Genomic DNA, 24867 nt, shown 5'->3' on the forward strand with positions numbered 1-24867 from the left:
TAGAATTATGAAATATATTCCTTCTGAGGTATAAATTTAAATAAGCAAATATAGGGAATGTAGCCAGCATTCACATATCTGAATTTGCAACTCATTAGCATGTGTGAATGGAACTAACCAATCAACATCCGAGGAACTGCATCTAGCTGTTGGTATAAAAGTGAATTGAGGCAACATGCTAGTACTTTTTGTATTCTCACTATTTCTTGTTTTGATATTTGGATCATGTTTACACCACTCTGAGTATTTGCTAGTTTGCATACACGTTCTGTTTGTCGCCCCTTCTTTTATTCCTACGTAAGCAGTTAAGAGATTTAAATATTTTTTAGGGTAAATTATTTATATAATTACTCTGAAATTAAATATTTAGCGTAAAACGTCTATTCGAACCCGACCTAAAATTTGCACCAAACAACGGGGTTCCATTTCCTGAACAAACGGAAAAAAAATAAAGTTGGGTAAAAAATTATCGAGATAACTCCAGAGAAAATTGAATTATTTTGGAGTGGGTGTAGAACCCTAAATCAGTGGAATCAGTACAAAATTGCAAATTTTACTAGTCATGATTTTACGGTGCCGAAAAAAATTAGGCAACTTTTGAGCTTCAATAAAGGTTAAATCCAAATCACCGTAACTTCGACATTTCTTTCGTCATTTTCAAAGCAGCTCACTGTAAAAAGGAAAACCAAAATTGTAGGAAAGAGCAAAAGACAGAAGGGAAGGTCTTTGAAACTGCCGACGATGATTGAGAATTTGGGTGTTAAACGAAAAACTACTACGTTGTTGATTTCAGTGAATTAAAAAGTGAGTTGACCATGGTTTTAGCTTTCTTGAAGTCTTATGAACATGAAAAATGGCAACTATGCAAAGCAAATAGGTTTACTTATTCCAGTTTTGATGAATTGTGACTTCCTAAGAGCAAATAGATTTGTACTCGCTTTGCTTTTAACATAATTGAGAACCGTTGAAAAAACCAAAAGAAAAAGCAATGTACTTGCTTTGCTTTTTATTTCATTGCAATAGATTTGTTCGACTAAATGGCTGTCTGTCATATTGATTGATTAACTTCCATTCCCAACCTAGATAGAGTGCTGGTTCCATGTTCATTGGAGGGACACATGAATCTTTGAATACTTCCAACTTTGTGCAGACAAATATCTTATACATGAAAACACTTCGATTGGGAGGAGATATATTATCACGTTTACAAATCAGCTGCAAAGCCAAGGCCTTTTCCCCATTGTAATTAGCTCTGATAGAAGGTAAGGTATTGAACATGAACTGGAGCTTCCCAACCATCATGGTAAGTACCTCTAGTCCTGCCACTCTGTGCTCATTTCCATAAGATTCAATAAAGAGAGAAGGGGTTTGGTTCCATGAACCTGTACAAATTCAAGGGGAATGGCTAAAGGGCTGATCAACAGCAGAGAGCCTTTATGGTTGCTCAGGTCAGTCTCGTAATTGCCTGTAAATTTCAACAAAATTGCTGCAAATAACCTTCTTATTTGTGAAAATGCGTTCCATGAACCAGTACAAATTTAAGGGGAATGGCTAAAGGGCTGATCAACAGCAGAGAGCCTTTATGGTTGCTCAGGTCAGTTTCGTAATTGCCCGAAAACTTTCAACAAAATTGCTGCAAATAAGCTTCTTATTTGTGAAAATGCACACCTTAAAAGGAAGTATTGGCACAAATCACAGTAGAAATAGAGGGATTTGGAACCATTGTAGCTGAAACCGTGAGAAGAATTTGTGCACGAGTTGCAGTGACCAAAAGTTGAATGCAAGGCTTACTACCAGGGATTTAAATTGCGGTCGCGGTCGCGTTTTCGGTCGCGTCGCGTTTGTCGCGGTCGCGGACATAACGGACGCTATTGCGGTCACTGCGGGTATCGCGGTTGTGAATTTTTTTCAAATTCGCACAACTTACTGTAAAACATAGTAATTATAATTATAATTATAAAAAGTCACTTTTAATGATTTTTAGAGTGTTTTCTAACACTTATGAACCTTTATTAATATGACATGAGAACACAAATTTTATAATCATTAATTATTCTTATATTTATTTACGAATTTTCTAAGAATGTTATATTAACTAATAACAAAGTAAAAAAAAGGAAATATTAAACATTTATCATATTTAATAAGTTTGAAAGTTTTTATAGATAAAAGAATTGAGAATTCATACATGAGAAATGTCTTCAATATTTCTTGACAGCTTTGAAGATAGTGAAGATATAAATATGCTGCAAAAGGAAAAAAGGAATAGATAAATTAATGAATAGATTCTCATTAATTATTCCTATTTCCTACCACTTATTCTCATCTCATTCTACTTTCATATATAATTTAACATGCTTCGATTCTTCATTATCTTTTCATAAAATATACTTCATTCATTTATCTAAAGATATATATTATTTTAAATGTTTTAATATCATCAAAATTAAGAACAATAACAAAAGATTTCTTTAAAAAAACATACCTTACAAATAATGATAGTGGCACGATTTAGTTTTCACCAATTAGTGGAATGACGAGGAAGATCAAATCCTTCACCTTCACTTTGGGAGCGTTCTTGACTTGATTCTCTTGGCCTTTGTCCAAACATATATCCAAAAAAGTAACATTTTCACATTGGTTTTCATTCAATTGATATGGAGGATATATTTGAGGAGGAGGATACATGAAAGGTGGAAGTGGGTGATTCATTGGTGGAGGAGGATACATTTGAGGCTGGTATGGCACACCATAATTAGGAAATGGTGGATAATAACCATATGGTTGTGGATAACCATGTGAAGGTTGTTCTGGTGGATAAAAACCTTGAGTACTAGTAGATGAATCACTATACCCAAGGTTACTAGAACTCGATCTCCTACCACTACCAGATGAAGAGCCTATAGAAGTATGCTTCTTGCCTTTTCCCTTTGATGGAGCTCTAGGTTCACTTCTATCTCTCCTAGGTTCAGGAAACATATTTCCATCAAACTCTGATCTGTCACGAAAATGTCCACCAGTGGTACCACCCCCATATTCTCCTCCATACTGACTAGAAGACCTAATTTCACCTCTATCATCACTATATCCGTCATCCTCATCAATTGGACTTAAACCACCACCATCGGGTCCATCGCCACTCTGACTTGGAGTTGAACTAGAACTTGAATGAGACAAAATTTGTTGTTGCGATTGATCAACATCCATTTCATCATCAGAGGTATCCACAGGCAACACATCGACATTTTCACCATCTAACAATGGATTCTCTTTCTCATGAAGCCATTCTGATAGTGGATCAACATCTTCAAAGATATAATCAAGGCTGATAGGATTAAAACTAGCATTTATATCATCAGTGCTCATTCTTTGTTGATGCCTCATCTTAAGCCTCATATTATAATAGGTAAACACTAGTTTTTCAAGTTTTTTATACTTTAACCTACTTCTTGCCTTGGTGTGAATATAACTAAATGTGCTCCAATTTCGTTCGCAATTTGATGCTGAAGTTGTTTGACTAAGCACTTTAATTGCTAATTTTTGTAATTCGGGAACACATGTGCCCTATATCATCCACCACTCAGCTGCACAATATTATTTAAATTTCAAAATAACTTTAAAATGTACAATATAATTAAATAATATAAATTAAATTAAATAATTTAATTAACTGTTTACCCGGATTCATTTGCTTCCAAGCTCTTTGTGCTTGTGGAGTACCGAATGTCTCATGTTTATCTCTAAATAGTAACAACTGCATAAATAAAAGATAGAGTAAAAATAAAAATAAAAATAAAAATTCTATTTCAAATTATTTAACTAAGTTACAAATAATAGTAGTTGAATCTAACCTGATTAACCATTCTGACTTGAGTATCCATAGAAGGTTCTAATCTTTCAATTACTGATCTTGTACCTTCTAATGTTTCTATTAGTACATTCTCAGAATGCTCCACCCCAAATTGAAATTGAGGGTTGAGAAAATAACCTAAGTATAATTTATAAGAATATCATCAAATAATAATAATCTAAAGCTTAAAATAATAAAATATAAAAATAGTTCTTAATTATATGAAACATTTTATCTTACCAGCTGAATGCAAGTCGGAATGCATAAAATTCCATCTATTGTCAATAATCTTTTCATACTCTGTGAAATATCGACAATTTTGTTGAATTGCTCGTTTAGCCCTATCAACAGCCTCATAAATAAAGCCCATCATTGGTTTTTCATCGCTATCCACAAGTCTCAATACTCTTACTAAGGGCTCATAAACTTTTATGAGGTCATTGGCTTTTTTCCAAAAATCTTTTCCCAAAACAATTTTTTTTGCTTCATAAGCAGGCCCTGACTTTTGCTTTCCCCATTTTGATTCTTTAAATTCCTATATATTCATAAGAAAAATTTTAAAATAATATAATTTAAATTATTTGGAACTAATAAAATCACTAAAGGTTACTATATTTAAGTAATTATATTAACTAATTATAAAATACTGACCTTTGAATTAAACATTTCTCTCAAACCTTGCTTTTGTCTTGTTAGCTCTTCAAGTTGAATGAAATGAGTTGCAAATCGAGTAAGAGCGGGTCGAAGTATTTGTTTCCCTTGTGTATACTTCTTCATCAAATCAACAGTCCAAATGTGATTGTATATAAAGCAAGTCACTTTCTTTGCCTCATCTAACACTTTTGCTACACTGGGCTTTTTCCCAATATCTTCAAGGCATAAATCTAAACAGTGAGCTGCACATGAGGTCCAATATAGATGTTGTCTTTTCAACATTAATTTTTTTCCAGCAGCTTTCATTGCTGCCTCATTATCAGTCACTATTTGGACAATGTAATTTTCTTCAATTTCTTCTACAACTGAATCTAACAAACGGTAGTAGAATTCAGCATCTCTACTACGGACACTTGAGACATCTACCGATTTCCAAAAAATGGTTCCTTTACTGCAATAAACAAGGAAATTAATGATGTGCATTTGATTCAAACTGTTGGTCCAACCATCACACATTAGAGTTGCACCCAATTCTTTCCAATGAGTCTTTAGTACATTTACCCAATCATGAACTCGTTGATACTCTGACTCCAAATACACATCTGAAACCTCATAAGGTGTTGGGAGCTTTACACCTTGTCCAACTTCTGTTGCCACTTGAATTAAGTTATACAACCATGGAGAGCTTGCTAATTGAAAAGGAAGTCTTTCATATATTATAAATTTAGATACCGCTTCACCTATCTTTCTTCGAAAACTCTTTAAAAAAGAGTCATTGACCTTTGGTTGCTTTGAACTTTTGCTTCTAACCAATTCAGGTATAGCTCCCCTTGTTCTTTCTCTATTATGTTCTCTAGCTGATCCATGAGAAGGTCGCCCTTCTTCATAAATGTTATCCCAACCACCAGTACTTCGTCTGAATTCTTCCCTTCTATGCCACTCGTGTTGTGATTGGATACTTTCTCGAGTTGCTTGCCTTATAGCAGAAACCTCATCAATGAATCCCTCGTGCTCATCCTCCTCTTCTGTTAATTGAGATAAGAATTCATCTTTTCTCCTCTTTTTGTCTATTTTCTTTGTGTTGCTTTCTTTTAGTACATTCATCATACTTTCTCTAATGACACCTGTTAATAAAATAAAAATAATTCACACTTTATATTATTATCAATTATATATAATCTTTATTGATAAATTTACAATAACATTTAATAATAATAATAAAGTATCACATACCAGTAACATTAGGGCATGGTGCAACATTGCCGGTTTTATGAGCAATGTGCTCTTTAAATCGTGTTATTCCTCCTTTCACAACTTTACCACAAAGTTTACATACGATACTTCCTCTCGCATTTGGCACTGGAGTTCCAAAGTGCCAACCTATATCATTACTTGGTGCACCCTCCAATCCTTTAGTCGGGAACTCTTCACGTGGTGGCATGCTTTATTTTTATTTATATAAGAAACATAAAATTATATTTAGAAATATAAGCAACTCATTACTTATATAGTTATATTATCAACAATATAATACCAAAAAAAGTAAACAAAATTTAAAGCTAAAGTAAAGACCTAATATTATAGAAATAAATAAATAAATATTGTGTAAAACAATTTAATAATAATAATAATAATAATAATGGTAATAATAAATAATAATAATAATAATAATAATAATGATGATGATGATGATGATGATGATGATGATGATGATGATGATGGTATTAATAATAATAATAATAACAATAATAAAAATCTTAAAATTAAAAATTATATGAAAGGATATACTATATAGATAAATAAAATGATATAATAAAATAAATGTATTTAAAATATTTAGGTAAATAAATATGAAAAGAAATATAATTGAAATAATAATGCAAAACTAATTAAATTTTAATAATATGGTAATAATAACAAGTAAATAAATAATAAAATAAAAAAAGGAAAAATAATAATAGTAATAGTAATATTAAATTAATTAATTTAATAATAAAATAGCAAAAATAACAAAAAAGGGACTAAATCGAACTTAAAACATAAATTTGCGGCAAATCCGAAATAAATAAAAAGAAAAAGGACCAAATTGAATGCACAAATAACAAAAATGGATCAAATGGGAAATAATCCCCATCCTTCAAAACGCACAGCTTCAAGGTGGACCAAATTGAAATACGAAAATAAATTATAGGACAAAATTAAAAAAGAAATAAGCTTGATTGTAAATAATAAAAAATAGGAAGGGCTAAAAGCGCAATTAACCCTTCTGTTAAAAACACGCGGATCCTAGGAAACGGGTCGGGTAAGTGCACGGGTTAGGCCGAAACGGCGTCGTTTTGGTGCCAGAGTGGCCTGCCCAAAACTGCGTCGTTTTGAAGGCCTATTTAAATAAAAAAATTTTCAGAATCTTCATTTCAGCCATTCTTCAAATAATTTTTTTGCCTTTTTCTCTCAATTATCTTTCTTCTCTGCCGTTGCCCAGAATCCGACCATCGGCCACCGTGGCAGCCACCGATCACTGGCGACGGCGCCGCCGTGCACGGTGATCGGAAATCGCCGAAAACATTTTAAACCCCCCTTTTTGTGTAGAATATAGATCTAGGGATAAAAATATCAAAAAATCACTCTATGTTGCAGATTCAAGACATGCAAGTACTTTATTGGGTTAGTTTTCTCTACTTACTTGATCTATTGCTTTGCTTGCTGCCTGTGCCCTGTGGCTGTGTTTTTTGCCTTGCCGAAATATGGAGAATGAAGAAATATATTTTGCCTTTTCGTTTGCTTGTGATTCTGTACAATGTGAGTTTGTGAGTCTGTGACTTACTGAGTACTGACTTGTATTGTGTGAGTGAGTTTTGATTTTTTAATCGACTTTCAGTCTTTTACTTTACTTTACTTTGTTTTGATTGAAAGTTTGAAACTTGACCGATTTTGCAGGTTGGGAGGGAATATATTCCCTTGTCTTTTGTTTTATTATAAAGTACAATTATTCAGTCTTTCTTCTCACTTTTCACTATTCACTTCAATATTTCATTCACCAGAATCACCATCCATGTCCATCTACAGCACTTGATTTTTTTTTAATTTACGGAAATGGAAAATAACGGGAATAGCGGCCCGTTATTACCGCAATTGTCCGTTATCCGTTAAATTGCGGCCGCTATCCACCGTTATCGGTGTGAATCCGCTTCCCTCCGTTATTTTCAGCAATAGCGGTTTCGGTCGGCGGCGCTACTGCTATATAACGGCCGCTATTCTGAAAACGTTCCGTTATTTGAATCCCTGCTTACTACCGGCATATAGAAAGTAGATGAGAAATCTTGTTTGATGAAAACAGGAGATTGAAAAAAGGCTAAAAGAAGGGTTTATACTAGGTGAGTTTGAGGGTTTTTTACTAAAATATTACAAAATAAAAAAAATAATATCAAAATAATATAAAAAAAGTTTATTTACCAAAATAATACAAAAAAAAAGACAGCTGAATGGAGGGTCTGCCACAGGTGGCACCAATGATGCCTGTGGCAGAGGCGGCACCAACATGTTTGTATTTCAGCCATTTATTCATATTTTTTTCCTGAATTTTATTACTTTAAAAAAATATATTATTTTCTAATTTTATTATTTTACATTATTTTAGTAGATTATGTTTGAAATGTATTCATTTAGTGTGTTTTTTATTTAAATTTTAAAAAAAAACCCTTATTTCGGCCCTTTGTTCGTATTTTTTTCTCGGATTTTATTACTTTAAAAAATATACTATTTTCTAATTTTATTATTTTACATTATTTTAGTACATTATGCTTGAAATGTATTAATTTACTGTGTTTTTTAAATAAATTAAAAAAACCCTTATTTTGGCCATTTATTCGTATTTTTTTCCCGAATTTTATTACTTTAAAAAAATATACTATTTTCTAATTTTATTATTTTACATTATTTTAGTACATTATGTTTGAAATGTATTCATTTAGTGTGTTTTTTAAATAAATTTTAAAAAAATCATTATTTCGGCCCTTTGTTCGTATTTTTTCCCAGATTTTATTACTTTCAATAAAAATATATTATTTTCTAATTTTATTATTTTACATTATTTTAGTACATTATGTTTGAAATGTATCCATTTAGTGTGTGTTTTAAATAAATTTTAAAAAAACCCTTATTTCAGCCCTTTGTTCGTATTTTTTTCTCGGATTTTATTACTTTCAATAAAAAACACACTAAATGAATATATTTCAAGCATAATGTACTAAAATAATGTAAAATAATAAAATTAGAAAATATTAATATTTTAAAGTAATAAAATCTAGGAAAAAATACGAACAAAGGGCCAAAATAAGGATTTTTTTAAAAATTTATAATGTACTAAAATAATGTAAAATAATAAAATTAGAAAATAGTATATTTTTTTAAAGTAATAAAATTCAGGGAAAAAAATACGAATAAAAGGCCGAAATAAGGGTTTTTTTAATTTATTTAAAAAATACAATAAATTAATACATTTCAAGCATAATGTACTAAAATAATGTAAAATAATAAAATTAGAAAATAGTATATTTTTTAAAAATAATAAAATCCGAAAAAAATACGAACAAAAGGTCGAAATAAGAATTTTTTTAAATTTAAATAAAAACACACACTAAATGAATACCTTTCAAATATAATCTACTAAAATAATGTAAAATTAAAAAATTAAAAAATAGTATATTTTTTAAAATAATAAAATCTAAAAAAAATACGAACAAAAGACTGAAATACGAACATGTTAATGACGCCTCTGCCGCAGGCACCATTGGTGCCGCCTGTGCAGACCCTCCATTCAGCTGTTTTTTTTATTATTTTAGTAAATAAATTTTTTTGTATATTATTTTGATAAATTTTTTTTGTAATATTTTAGTAAAAAACAGTTTGAAACAAAAGATGGAATTTTGCACCCAAGGTATTATCCTTGTACATTTCATTGAATGAAGTGGAGAAAATGATTCTTGTCATGCTAAATAAACAAAGTCAAACCATTGGTGGTTGAAATTCCTTCAACCATCTACAGAAGGTAGATAACAAAAGCAGGGAGGATAAACTCATTTAGTAACAATTATTTTTTACATTAACAACACAAACTTCATCAACAACATAAAGTTATAGTACCCATAGCTTTGTTTATCACACAGACACACACAATTGACAATAGGCACAGAAGTCCCAATCTCAATAAAGGAGAAAGGCCCTCACAAGTTACAAACATCTTTAGCCGGAAATCTCAATCGACTTCACATCGGGCTTTTTTACTTCAAGTTTGGGAATAGTAACAGTAAGCACTCCGTTTTCCATGGAAGCCTTGATGTGATCCATCTTCGCATTCTCCGGCAGTCTGAATCTCCTCATGAACTTGCCACTACTGCGTTCCACCCGATGCCATGAGTCGTTCTTGTCTTCCTTCTCTGCATTCCTCTCCCCGCTTATCTGAAGCACCCTGTCATCTTCAACCTCCACTTTCACTTCTTCTTTCTTAAGCCCTGGAACATCAGCCTTGAACACGTGAGCTTCTGGGGTTTCCTTCCAGTCGATTCGGGTGTTGACAAAAGCCGAGGTTTCAGAAGAGCGCGTGGAGAGTGATGAAGAAGGAGAAGAGAAAGGGAAGTCCTTGAAAGGATCCCAAACGTCAAGAGAGAATGGATCAAAGATGCTGCTGCGACGGTTGCCAAAGAAGCTTGGAATCAGAGACATATTCGGGAATGGAATGAAAATAAGATTATAAGTAGTACGAAAAGAGGAAGAGCTAAGAGAGCTGTCTTAGAGTTTCTCTGCTTTGCTTGTCTGGGTAATTCGGACACCTGAAATGCAGTTTTTATGGGGATCTATGAGGATTCTAGTATTCTCAAGAATTTTCGGACTTATCCAATAAAAGAAACAGTTTGATTTTCTAGGATATTCGGGAATGCCCATATCCTCCATGGGCCGCTTTAAACGCTGATGAGTTAAAAACCCGATGAGAACGAAAAGGACCACTCCACAAACTTGACGTTTACTTAATATTTTTTTGTCAATTAAAAAGTTATAAAACCACCGCTAATTATTCGAATTTTTTTAATCATAGTAACAATATTTTTAATTTTTAAAAAGTTATAAAATCACATAGTAATTTTTAGAATACGCCTAATAATAATTTTAATTTTTAATATTTATATATTGTGCTAATTTAATTTTAAATTTAAAAATTAAACCTTCAAATTTGAGTAATTTGATTTCATCCAAATTTGACTTTTTTTTGTTTTTAATGATCCTTTCTGACATTGTCACTATGTAACAAATTGACCCAAGTTTTGAAAATTATTCAATTCAATTGCTTGAAATTTAAAAAAAAATATTGAGCTTTAATTTGATTTATCAATGACAGGCAACTCAAACTAATAAAAAATGAATTGATTATTATTAAGAGATATCAAGTTTTTGGTCATTTGAAGCATAAGAAAAACAATATATTTGACAATTGTCTAGTTTAGTAATAAATGAATTTTTTTTAAAATCGTTTTTATTTTTAATTTACAAATTGTGTATTAAATTATATTTTCTTGTAAAAAAGATAAAATTAAGTATTGTGTACTATTGCATTAGGGTATCAGCTTGCATTGTTCCATTAGGTAATGTGTACTTAAAATTAAGATTGATAAATCTTTTAATTTGTCGGTTATTCTTATCCATTAGAGTATCAGCTTGTACTATTGCATGCGCTACAAATGCATTTGAGTCAACTAATACATGATTGCTTTTCCAAAATTGGATCATAAGATCACCCTTATAAATATCTTTACCATTGAGTAAACTTTTCCATAACCAAGAATCGGTACATTTAGTATGTAGATTATAAAAGGATTGACGACGGAAATATTTCTTTAGAAGTATTTGTTGGGTTAGATGCATAGGGTTGGTAAGTAATCACCATGCTTGTTTACTTAGTAAAGCGTCATTCAATATATAGCTCCATGTTTCTAATAACCCACCATCAGCAACGAGTTTGCATAGAGTGTTCTAGTTATACATATGTAGTTTTCTTTGATCCAATTCAAGACCTCACCAAAAGCATTTCAAAATGTGATAAACCTTATCCACTATATATTTTGGAGCCCTAAAATAGGACAAAAGTACATATGTATGGTAGATAAAATGAATTGAAGAATAAAGATTTCCAGACTACCAATTTGGATTGCACTTTCTTAACAAGACCTTGGAAGAATATACATTAAATTTGTAGCAGAGCCATTTCTATTCCCAGGTATTTGCTTGGATGTTCAACTTGTTTAACACCAAGAATACATGGCATCCATCATTTCTTTTATACATGTCCAGAATGATTGAAAAATAATCTAAACTTTCTAGGATAGTTTCGAATAATGAATTGTTAGAATATAACAACTCTGTTAGTATAAGTTGTTAGTTTTTTTATTCCAAATCTGTTATGCTGTTAACAGCAATTACTAGCAACAACTAGCTCACAATATTCTATAAATACATGTGTTGTACTGTAGATATTAACATGGTATCAGTCGCCTCGATACTGGAGATCTAATATTCATTTGCCTCCATGACTACCATTGCTTTTGCTAACTCTGCCTCTGTTGAGCACGGCGGTCTGGTGTTCACTGGTGCTCGGATCATTCAATCCTTCCCTCATCATGACACTGTTAAATTGGATGCTGGAAATTTCATTCAGTGGCAGTAACATATTCGGCAGATCATTAAAGGTTACAAACTAACCGGGTTTTTAGAAGGCACGTTGCCTGCTCCGCCACGCTTTGTGCAGTCGTCGGAGGGATATCTCGTTCCAAATCTGGATTCCTTGGCGTTCATTCAACAGGATCATTTACTTACCTCCTTGTTACTCTCCACTATTACTTATTCACTTTTAGCCTCTTTACCTATGCTCGAACGGCGTCTGATGTTTGGAATACTGCTCTTATCTCTTCGCAGCAGTTACAGATGCAAAACTATCTCGCATTCGTCACGATCTACACTCCCTTAAGAGAGGTAACCTCTCCATCCAAGAATATGTAGCAAAAATTCAAAATACCTATGCCTTAATTGAGGGTCCTTTTGCTTTGGTGGTCTCCATCCAAGAATATGTAGCAACAATATCTTTTTTCTTTGGTGGTCTCCGACTTATAGGGACCTGTGTCAGTTGCCTGTGGACGCAATTGGTATTATGTCTCTTTTATTGACATGTGCACTCGTTTTAATTGGATTTATCTTATTCGTCAAAAGTTTCAAGCGGTGGATTGCTTTGTTCAGTTTCAGCAATTAATCAAAACTCAATTTGGGAAAAATATCAAACAATTTCAGAGTAATTGGGGAGGAGAGTTTTGCGCTTTCACGTCCGTATTGGCGACTCAAGGGATAATACATAGATTGTCCTGTCCCTATACATCCGAATAGAATGGGGTGGCTGAACGCAAACACCGACATATTGTCGACATGGGTATTACACTTTTGGCCCAAGCAAATTTTTCTATGGATTATTGGGCCTATGCATTCTGTTCTGCTGTTCATCTTATCAATCATCTTCCTACCTCAGTTCTGAATGGACACTCTCCGTATAAGGTTCTGCATGGACAGATCCCATATATGATAATTTACGAGTGTTTGAATGTTGTTGTTTTCTGTGTCTACATCCCTTTCTATGCCACAAGTTAAATTTTCGCTCTCAACCTTGTACATTTCTGGGATATAGTACCCAGCATAAAGGATATCTATGTCTCACATCGGATGGTAAGGTGGTTATTTCTCGTCATGTTGTGTTTGATGAACATCGTTTTCTATTTCCTACGTCTTCTACGAGAGGTTCCACATCTTCGTCCGGTCAATCTCTCTTATCGACATATGTTCCTATTGTTCAACCTATCTGTTCTCAAACCTCAGAATTCTCATCCGCTCAACCTCCTGTGATGCCCTCACCTCCTGGTTTCTGTCCCTCGCCCTCTAACTCTGAAGTTCCCCAGGCTGTTTTAGGCTCTGCCCATGAACTCTGTTTTGTCTCTTCTTTACCTAATAATGAAGGAGTGCCAAATCCAACCACGATAGCTTCTAATATTCTAGTATCTTCTACTATTCCGTCAGCTTCTTTGCCCCTCACGAATACTCATCTGATGGTTACCCAGTCTAAGGCCAGTATTTTTAAACCTAAGGCTCTGATTGTTGAAGCTGTTGAACCTCACACGATTCAGAAAACCTTGTCTATCACTGAATGGCATACTGCTGCTCAGGCTGAGTATGATACTCTAATTCGTAACTCCATCTGGGAGCTCATTTCGTTACCAAATAATTACAAAGTGATCGAGTGTAAAGGGCTTTTCAAAGTGAAGAAAAATCCTGATGGCATGATTGCTTGTCGTAAGGCTCGGTTAGTAGCTAAAGGATGTTCTCAGGAGCCTGGGTGCGATTTCAAGGAAACATTTAGTCCGGTGATAAAAATTGCTACTATTCGAATCATTCTATCTATTGCTGTTTCCAAGGGTAAGCAACTTCGTTAGGTGGATGTAAATAATGCCTTTTTAAATGGTGATCTTACTGATGAAGTGTTTATGCAGCAACCTTCAGGGTATGTTCAATATGGTTTTGATGGTAAATCTTTGGTCTATCGTCTGAAGAGACTTTGTATGGTCTATGTCAGGCTCCATGTGTTTGGTTTGATAAATTGAAGTGTTTTCTCCTTTCTATTGGTTTTCTTTTATCCAAGTCTGATGCATTTTTGTTTGTTAAAATTACACCTAAATCCACTCTTTATGTTCTTGTGTATGTGGATGATATTATTATTACTTAAAGATATGAGTGATCTCCATTCTGCTGAAGGGTGTCTTCATCTATGCCAACGAAAGTACATTCGCGATCTGCTAGACAGGAGCTTCATAACTCATGCAAAGAGTGTTTATACTCCAATGATTAGTTCATCTCCTCTATCCAAGTGTGACGGGGATCGTCTTAGTGACCCTAATGAATACAAAAGCCTTGCGGGTACTTTACAGTATATGGTCCTTACTCAACCTGATATTGCCTATGAGGTAAATCTTATATGTCAGTTCATGCATGCGCCTATTACTGTTCATCTGGTACCCTTGATTATGGGATTGCTTTTCGTACTTCTGCTCGACTTTCTTTAGTCGATTATGCCGATGCTAACTAGGGCTAGATTTTGATGATCGTCGCTTTACAATAGGTTATTGTGTATATTTTGGTCCCACACCAATCTCTTGGTGTTCCAAGAAGCAACAAGTTGTTTTGCGGTCCATGGCAGAAGTCGAATATCGGAGTCTTGCTACAGTTACTAGTGATGTTGCTTGATTGGTCTCGTTACTAAAAGAATTACAACTTCACTCTACCGATCCACCTACTATTTGGTGTGACAACTCTAGTGCTGTCGCGGTAGCTGCCAATCCTATCTTACATTCCAAATTCAAGCATGTGGAGTTTGATCTGTTCTTTGTTCGTGAGAAAGTTGCTGATGGTTTTATTCTTGTTGGTAAGTTACCTATATGTGATCAGGTTGCCGATATTCTTACCAAGTCACTCTTTATTTCATCCTTTGCTCGGTTTAAAGGTTTTCTTCAGGTCTTGCCTGTCGAGAAGATAGGTGAATGTTAGAATATAACGACTCTGTTAATATAAGTTGTTAGTTTGTTATTCCAAATCTGTTATGTTGTTAACATCAGTTACTAGCAATAGCTAGCTCACAATATTCTATAAACACCTGTGTTGTACAGTTCAAGAAGATAATACAGAAATAATACAGAATAGTTTTCAATACACAATATAATTTTTACTTAGCATACTGTAGATATTAACATGAGCTAATATTCTTTTGAGATCACAACAGGAGTGAATATTGGCATTGAAGAATAAGAAACAATCTTTTGCAAACAATAAATGAGATATTGTATGACAGTCCCGTGCAATCCATAATTTGTTGGTTTGCCTCTGCATGAAGTAATAATATCGAAAAGCACATTCTAGCAAAGTAGAAAGAAGTAGAGGGACAAGGGGTCACCTTGGCGTCGTCCTCAATTTGGTGTAATTGACTCCGTTGGACAGTCATTCACAAGTAGTTGATACGATATTGTGCTGACACATTGGTGAATGAATTGCCTCCATCGTTCACAATATTCTGCCCATACACAAATGTGTTTTCGTAGGGAGTGATTATGTCATTCATCATTGGTTTAAGTATATTTGACCAAGACTTTTGCAAAATTTTATAAGCCACATTGCTTAAGCTAATGAGACAAAAGTCTATTATTTTAAAGGGTCTAAAATTCAATAGTTCTGATCATATCTGTTTTTTTAATATAATGTTTAGATTTACTCATAGCCCCTCTCTAACCTATAAGAGGATAATGGGTTTCAGCACACTCAAACTCAGGGGCGAAGCCGAAATAAATTTTTAGGGGGCTGGATGAAATTTTAATTTTTTATAGTCTATATCTTTATAATTTGTAAAGGATTAAATCAAATTTTTATAATTTTAAGGGGCTGAAGTGTAATTTTATCTTTACTATTTTAAAATTTTAAAAATAAATTAAGAGCCTAAATAAAAATTTTACATTTTAGGGAGGGTTGGGGACCCTACCATCCCCCCTAAATCCGCCTCTGCTCAAACTCACGTCCTCTTGCATTAACAACAATGCTTATACCAATCAAGCTAAAACTCAATCGACAAATTTCTTTTCTTTTTCTTAATTGTATTAATATATAATTATATAAAAAATTTATTGAGTTAATATTTTAAAATTGTTAATATGATTTTTATTTTTTAGTTAATATAGTTTTTCAAAAAAAAGCACACCAACTCAATCTATAAGAAAACATAAAAATATATTTATTTTAAAAAATTACTCTTTTGCCAATGTTTAATGCCAGGTGGCCCAGTAAGTTGTTGAACTTGAAATATGAATGGGTCCAATTTGATGAATAATATAAACAAGTCCAAATCATTCAAGTTAATTCTCTACCTTTCCTAAATTAAGACAAATTCAAGATGGTAACCAAAACAAATAAGACAAGTTCTTAAAAATACGGGATTCCTCTTCAGCATCTTATAAATACCCCCCACCTATCCTATTTTGTAACATCAAGAAAGTAGTATCAGATCCTCAAAATAGTCAGCAACCTTAACACTTACTAATTTCGTCATTTGAAGTTTTTCATCATCTTTGCTTCGTGGTACAGCAGAAATGGCAATGATCCCAAGTTTCTTTGGTAACCGACGAAGCAGCGTCTTTGATTCGTTCTCTCTAGATGTTTGAGATCCATTCAAGGACTTATGTTGGAACTAGAAAACAAAATGAATGAAGTTGACAGAAACTTGAGCTTGAAGGCTCAATGTCTTGCTGAGCAAACTAGCAAAAAACGGCCAAAGAAATTTGAACAGAAAGTTTAAGCGAGGATCAAAATGAAGAAAAAAATTCTGAAAGATTTCATTAATTTGAATTGAGGCATAATGCCAATACATATACCAGTCAACTAGCTGGTCAAAATAACCAAATGTCACCTAAACATCACCTAACTCCACTAATAACATTGTAACTTGATAAACATTGCTTGTACACTTTGAAAAGCTGATTTATCAGCTCAAACACCACCTAATTACATCAAGTACATCAACAACTTAGTTCTAATCTAACTAAGTTTCAAAACATCATTTGAAAATAACAAAATGAAACAGCAGCATGAACTTCAGCTGTAACTACATGGCTCGGGCTGCATGGTCTGCTCCTTTTCCGCATGCAGGCCAACTTCAACACTCCTCTTTGGCTTGCATGCTGCAAACTCCCATTTTGGTTCTCAAAACCTTGAACATTGACACACAAAGAGGCTTTGTCAAGATATCAGCAAGCTAGTCTTCAGAACTGCAATGAACTAGTCTGATTTCTTGAGATTGTTCCATTTCCCTAACAAAGTGAAACTTTATCTTGAAATGCTTGGTTCTCCCACGAAACACTGGATTCTTTCCAATTGCAACAACAGATTGGTTATCACATCTGATCTTTGTTGCTTCTCTTTGGTGTAGAATCAAGTCTGGCATGATTTTTTTTAGCCAAATAGCTTGGTTAACAGCTCATGTAGCTGCCACATACTCTGCCTCTACTGTCGATTGAGCAACAATAGTTTACTGTTTTGAACTCCAACAAAAATGGTAGAACTAAGGGTAAACAGATACCCTGAGGTACTTTTCATGTCATCTATCAATTCAGCCCAATCAATATCTACATAACCAATTAGCTTCATGCTATCAACCTTGGTGAACATTTTTCCAAAACTTAGTATACCTTTGATGTACTTGAGAACTCTTTTAGCAGCTTGAAAATGACTTGTATTGCAACAATGCATGAGCCTAGATAGTAGACTTACAGCAAACATGATGACTGGTCTTGTGGCTGTCAAATACAACAAACATCCTGCTAGGCTTCTATAAGTTGACTCAGCTACCCTTTCGAAATCACCTTGGCTGGTCAGCGTTTCTTTAATAGCAACTGGTGTGTTGGTCGCTTTACAAATCAGCATGGAGAACTTGTTTAGAATCTTCAAGGAAAATGCCTTTTGGCTTAGGAAAATCCCTTGCTAATTTTGAGACACTTTTATGCCAAGGAAGTATGACATTTCTCCCAAGTCTGACATATCAAACATGCTCTCCATTTTTCTTTTGAAATCAGCCAATATGCCATTGTTTCATCCTGTAACCAGCAAGTCATCCACATGCAATAAGACTATGAGCTGTGTTTCAACACCTTCCTTCTTCACATACAAGATTGGCTCACTGATGCTTCTCTCAAACCCCAAGCTAGCTAAGTAGCTGTCGATTCTATCATACCAGGCTCTTGGTGCCTATTTTAAACCATATAAGGCTTTCTTCAGCTTGTACATATTGTCCTCTTTGCCTTTAACTTTGAAACCTTCACGCTATTCAACATAGATCTCCTCATCAAGAAAACCATTAAAGAAGGCAAATTTTACATTGAGTTGATGTATCTTCCATTTCTTTTATGCAGTTAAAGCAACCAATAGTCTGATTGTGTCAAGTCTAGCCACTAGTGTAAATGTCTCAAAGTAGTCAATGCCATAATTTTAACTGAATCCCTTCACTACCAGCATTGCCTTCAGCTTGTTCAGAGTTCCATCAGCATTGTGCTTGGCTCGAAATACCCATTTTACTCCTATGACCTTTCTGTTGGCTGGCTTTCCAACTAATTCCCAGGTCAGGTTCTTATTAATCATGTTCATTTCATCGAGCATGGCCTGTTTCCATCCTAGTTGAGCTTCAGCTTCTTCAAAACAAGTTGGTTCTACAGTAGCTACATCTACTTTTGCATAAATTTTAGCCAATGGTTTGGTTTCCCTGACTGCTCATCTTCAAAGTCTATTTCAGGATCATCTTGATCACCTTTAGTGTAATCTGTCACCAGGTCTTCAGCAGCACATTGTGGCTCATTTTTATTCCAGTTCCAGCTTGATTTCTCATATAAAACTATATCTCTACTCATAAAAGCCCTGTTGGATGTAGGATCCAGAATCCTATAGCATTTCTTCACACTACTGTAGCCTACTAAGATGCCAGGTTGAGCTTTCTTTGCTAGCTTGTCTCTCTTGATCGCAGGTATGTGTGTATAACAAATGCAGCCAAAGACCTTTAGGTGAGCAAATGATGGCTTGAACCCAAACCAAGCCTCAAATGGTGTTTTTTAAACCAAAGCCTTTGTTGGTAGCCTATTTTGAAGGTAAACAACAGTGTTAACTACTTTAGCCCAAAAAATATTAGGCAGCTTCCTTTCAAACATCAAGCACCTGACCATATCCATCAAAGTTTGATTCTTCCTCTCACTGACACCATTCTGCTGAGGTGTGTAGGTGCTTGTGAGCTGGTATTTGATGCCTACTTCATAACAAAAGCCCTGAAACATGGTTGAAGTATACTCGGTGCCATTATCAGATCTTAGTGTCTTGAGCTTGCAACCTGATTTTGTTTCTACTGCTGCCTTGGATTTCCAAAATACTGAAGCCACTTCTGACTTGTGCTTTAGGAAGTAAACCCAACAAAACCTTAAGTAATCATCAACAAAAAGGATGAAATACCTGCTACCATTCTAGAACTGTGTCTTTATAGGGCCATACACATCAGTGTGGACTAACTGTAGCTTTCTAAGGCTCTCCAAGCCTTATTCAAAGAAAATGGCTGTCTAGCTTGTTTTCCTAGTTGACACACTTCACAAACATCCTCTTTCTCAACTGATTTTGTGAAGTTTTCAACCAAGTCCCGTTTGGTCAGTTGAACAAAAGACTTGTAGTTAGCATGGCCTAGCCTTTTTTGCCATATCTTAGACTCATCTAAGATAGTTGTGTAGGCACTGTCTGAACTTTTGTTCTAAACCACAATAAAACTTCTGTCAGCCATGGTCACTGACATAAGTTTGGATCCACTTGGATCACTAGTCAGGCATTATATGTCTTTAAACACTACTGAGTAACCTTTTTCAAGTAGCTGAGCTATAGTAAGCAGATGTTTATCAATTTCAGGCACAAACAAGACATTTGAAACAAGTTTGATACATATAAGAGTGTCAATCAGCACATCTCCCTTGCATTCTACTTTAATATAGTGTCCATTGCCCACTTTTACTCTTGTGTTAAAGCTCCTATCTATGTTCTTAAAGATTGCAGCATTAGGTGTCATGTGGTTTGTATAGCTACTGTTTATCAGCCACCCTTTTGTGGTCTTTCTTCTAGCAGCAGAGCATGAAACCACAAAGACTTGCTCTTCTTGGTCACAGTCTTCTTCTGCCACTTGAGCTTCAGCTTTAAGCTGTTGAGACTAGTTTTGCCTCTGCTTGCCTTTGTTTCTGCAAACCTTCTCAACATGGCCTATCTTTTTACAAATTTTGCACTACACATCAGGCTTGAACCAGCAGTTTTCTTCTAAATGACTAAGCCTACTACAATATGGGTAAGGTGGATATTTTCTTCTTGCTCCATCTCTTTTAGGCTTGACTGACCAAGTATTTTTCCCTTTGTAGCCCGAAGAGCTTGAGATTGGTTTGCTCTTGGCTTGGAAGACACCTTCTTGATGTTTTTCCTGTCTACTGGCTTTTCTTTGCTCTTGAACATAGAAAGCATTGATCAGCTCTATCAAAGAGATGCTAGACAGATCTCTTGATTCTTCAAGGGATGAGATTTTGGCTTCATATTTTTCAAGTAAGGTTGAAATAACCTTCTCTACAATTCTTGCTTCACTGAACTGTTATCCAAGCAATCCGATGTTGTTCACAACAGAAATGATCCTATCTGAATATTGCTTCACTATTTCTTCTTCCTTCATTTTCAAATTTTCAAAGTCCCTTATCAAATTCAAGAGTTGTTGCTGTCACGTTCATTCAGTCCCTTGAAACTCCTTCTTAAGTTTATCCTAGGCTTGTTTTGGAGACTCACAAGCCATGATCCTTGTGAAAACCATATCAGACACACTATTTTGGGTACACTACATGGCTTTGTATCTCTTGGCTCTATCATCAGAGTGTTGCCTGATCTGAGCCACTATGGGATTGGCTCTCAAGGGTGGTGGTTCAACATCCGAGTTGACAGCCTCTCACAAGTCAAATGCCTATAGGTAGGTCTTCATTTTCACTACCCAAATGTAGTAGCCTTCATAATTGAACATTGGTGGTGGAGCTAGAGAGAATCTGGATGAAGACATGATTTTTAAGATTGAAGAATGACAGGTCCACTAAGAAAATAAGCTTTTAATACCAATTGTTGGAGTTTTTGTAAGAGTAGAGGAAGAAAAATAGGACATAAGACAAGGCAGCAAAATACAATAAAAAAATTTTACTTGCTCACAAATGTGCAGCAAGGGAGCTTATGGCTGATAGCTCATTTTTGCTCACTCATTCAATAAGAAAACAATACATTTATAGTAAAATACATCACCAAACACTACCTAAACATCACCTAACTCCACTAATAACCTTGTAACTTGATAAACATTGCTTGTACACTTTGAAAATCTAATTTATCAGCTCAAACATCACCTAATTATATCAAGTACATTAGCAACTTGGTTCTAATCTAACTAAGTTACAAAACATCAATCGAAAGTAATAAAATAAAATAGCAGCATGAACTTCAGCTGCAACTGTATGGCCCGGGCTGCATGGTCTGCTCCTTGTCTGCATGCAGGCCAACTTCAACAACTTACCTTTCCCTTCTTCACTTTTCGAACAAAACACTGATACCTCAGCTTTTTTCAACGCTCAAATCGACTGGAAGGAGAACCCCAAAGCTCACATCTTCAAGGCTAATCTTCCTGGGCTCAAGAAAGAAGAAGTGAAAGTGGAGATTGAAGATGACAGGGTACTTTAAATCAGTGGACAAAAGAATGTTGAGAAGGAAGATAAGAACGATACTTGGCACTGGGTTGAACGTAGCAGTGGCCATTTTATGATGAGATTTAGGCTGCCAGAGAATGTAAAAATGGATCAATTTAAAGCTTCCATGGAAATTGAGGTTATTACTGATACTGTTCCTAAGGTGGAAGTAAAGAAACTTGATGTCAAAGCCATTGATATTGTTGGTTAAACACTCGTGTTTGCAGGTCTTATTATCAATATTGAGAACTGTTTATATAATTTGTCTGTCTACTTGTCTGTAACTTTGGGAATCGTAATGTGTTGTATTAGCCTGACTAAATGATAAACAAGGTTTAGATTTGTGTTTGTGCATGATTTTGGCTTGTAATACTACCATGTTCTCATGTATAATGTGAAAATGTTGGTATCATCAATGTAAACGTTCCTCGTTTTCTTTCATTTTTCTGCTTGTGTATTTTGCTGCTATATTCAAATTGTTTCTTCCAACCATTACAAGCATGCTTCTTTTCTATGACACAACCTTGGCATGTAAGTTGCGAAGATGATACAATTTTTTGCATTGGTTTGTCTGTACCAAAATGTTGCAAGAACTTCCTTAATTTACGAGAAACTTAACAAGAAAATCTATAATATTTGATTCTAATTCCATTTCTTACCTGTACTTAGCAAAGAAGAAGAAACGTTCATTTAAAATCACGATGAGTGGTGTTGTAATTACTCATTTCATGCCTTATAAGGTCAAGAGTAAGATTTCCGTCTATAAGAAAAGACCACATTTCATGATCAATTTTTATTTTTTTCGGAAAGTACCCATTGAGAGAGAAATAATCACTACTACTAGTGATGAATACCTTGATTTCAATAAAAAAAAGTGCATCTAGGGTCACTATTTGTACATTGAAATAAGTTTTACCTTTGGGTGGCTAACACTACGTAAGCACATGATTCGTAGTCTACATCTCATTGAACATAGGCAACTCCTTAAGGATTTCACTGCTGCCATATGTCAGAGCTTAATATCAACTGCGAAGCCCCCCTTCACAGGCATAATGCTAAGCCTCCTTGGATTCTTGATGATGTTGAAGCAATGGCACATCAACCATAGATTTCATTAGGCATATAGATATAGAAAAAGTTGCTAAAAAGACTAATATTGAATAATAAATCTAAAAGAAATTGTTAGTATAAAATCATTTTTGAACTCTATCAGAGTTAAAATTCCTTTCAATTAAATAGCTTGATTTATGAAAGTATGAAATATATTCCTTCTAAGGCATATCTCTAAATAAACAAATCTAGGGAATGTAACCAGCACTCACATATCTGAACCTCACCCATTTGTGTATTTGCAACTGCTGGATCTGGTGCATTGATTAGCATGTGTGGTTGGAACCAACCAACATTCACTACTTGGTTGACATTCATCCAACGAACTGCATTTACTGCCTTCTTTTTCTCTTTCTTCTCCAACAATCATTTAATAGAAATGTAGTTGTTGATATAAAAATTGATTGTGGCAATAAGCTAGTAGTTTTTTCTGGAGGAAACTAGATTCAAGAAAAAAAATTAGGCAGTTTGCCTTTATTTTATGTTAGACTATATAGGAAGATTTGCTGTAAAAAAAAAAGAAAAGAAACTCACTTAACAACACTTTATGAATTGTATACAAAAAAACTCAATAAAAAACAAGAACTCAAGGCACTTTTTATTCACTAATTTACATCCTTTATATAGGCTGAAACTACAACAAATTTAGCTAAAAATAGGATAACTCAGAAGCAAAATCACAATCAGATGTTAAACCATGATTTTAGTTAACCATTCAACAACTTTATTGAAACTAATTTGAATATTTCATCTGCTGATATGCCCAAGATTTTAGGCCACTAACTGAGTTGGTGATAAACTTTAACACTCCCCTTCAACAAAAACTCCAAACCTTTTCGTAATCCCAAGTTGTGAGCAAATATTTTCCAACTTAGTTGTACTCAAGCCTTTCGTGAACAACTCTGCAACCTAGTTATCAGTCTTGGCATAGAACAACTTAATTTCTTCTTGTAACACCTTCTCCCTAACAAAATGGTAGTGCACCTCCACATGTTTGGTCCTTGCATGAAATACAGGATTTTCTGCTAAACGCATAACTGACTGATTGTCACAATAGAGGGGTATTGCATAATCAACTTTTTGGTGCAAATATTCCACAAGAAAACTAACCATGTACTTTATTGGGCTGCCATAGCTGCTGCGCTATATTCTGCCTCTATTGTCGATAAGGACACAGTTGGTTGTCTTTTAGTAGACCCAGGAATTGTCCCCAAGCCAAACTTGAATACATAGCCTGTGGTTGATCGACGTGTATCGTGATCCCCTGCATAGCCAGCATCACAATAACCAGCTAGTTTGTAAACCTCACATTTCTTATATAGAAGGCCATAATCAAGAGTACCCTTCACATATCTTAGAACTCGTCGAACTGCTTCCAAGTGTTGTTTCTTAGGATTCTGTATATATTGACTCATTACCCCAACAATATAAGAAATATCAGGTCCAGTTAAAGTTAGGTAAATGAGACTACCTACAAGTTGTTGATACATTAACCTATCTTCCAAGTCTTTCCCTTCATGAGCACAAAACTTGGTGTTTGGTTTCACTGGTATAGTGATGGTCTTGCAATTGAGCATTCCAAATTTCTACAACAAATCTTTTGCATATTTCTCTTGACAAAGAAACATGCATTCTTTTGTATAATCAATTTCTAGCCTCAAGAAGTGTTTAAGTTGGCCAAGTTCCTTTATTTGAAAACGGACTGACAAGTTTTGTCGAACTTGGTGGATTTCATCATTATCATCTCCAGTGATTATCAAATTGCCCACATACACCAACACTATTGCCAACTTCCCTTCACTAACCTTGACAAACAGACTAGAATCTGCATGAGCCATAACATAATCAGTTTGAGTTAAA

General features: G+C 34.4%; 1 protein-coding gene and 1 pseudogene across 1 annotated transcript; one reads left to right on the forward strand and one right to left on the reverse strand.

The window, feature by feature from the left end:
* Positions 1–9556: 9556 nt before the first annotated feature.
* Positions 9557–10490, reverse strand: LOC107954209 (17.3 kDa class I heat shock protein). The gene has a single exon (XM_016889697.2). It carries the CDS (start codon positions 10223–10225, stop codon positions 9746–9748), a length of 480 nt encoding a protein of 159 aa, XP_016745186.1. The 5' UTR covers positions 10226–10490; the 3' UTR covers positions 9557–9745.
* A 6226-nt stretch (positions 10491–16716) lies between these two features.
* Positions 16717–22230, forward strand: LOC107956043 (17.3 kDa class I heat shock protein-like; annotated as a pseudogene).
* The last annotated feature ends 2637 nt before the right edge of the window (positions 22231–24867 follow it).

The sequence above is a fragment of the Gossypium hirsutum genome, chromosome D07 (genome assembly GCF_007990345.1).
Source record: "Gossypium hirsutum isolate 1008001.06 chromosome D07, Gossypium_hirsutum_v2.1, whole genome shotgun sequence".
In the NCBI taxonomy this organism is placed as follows: domain Eukaryota; kingdom Viridiplantae; phylum Streptophyta; class Magnoliopsida; order Malvales; family Malvaceae; genus Gossypium; species Gossypium hirsutum.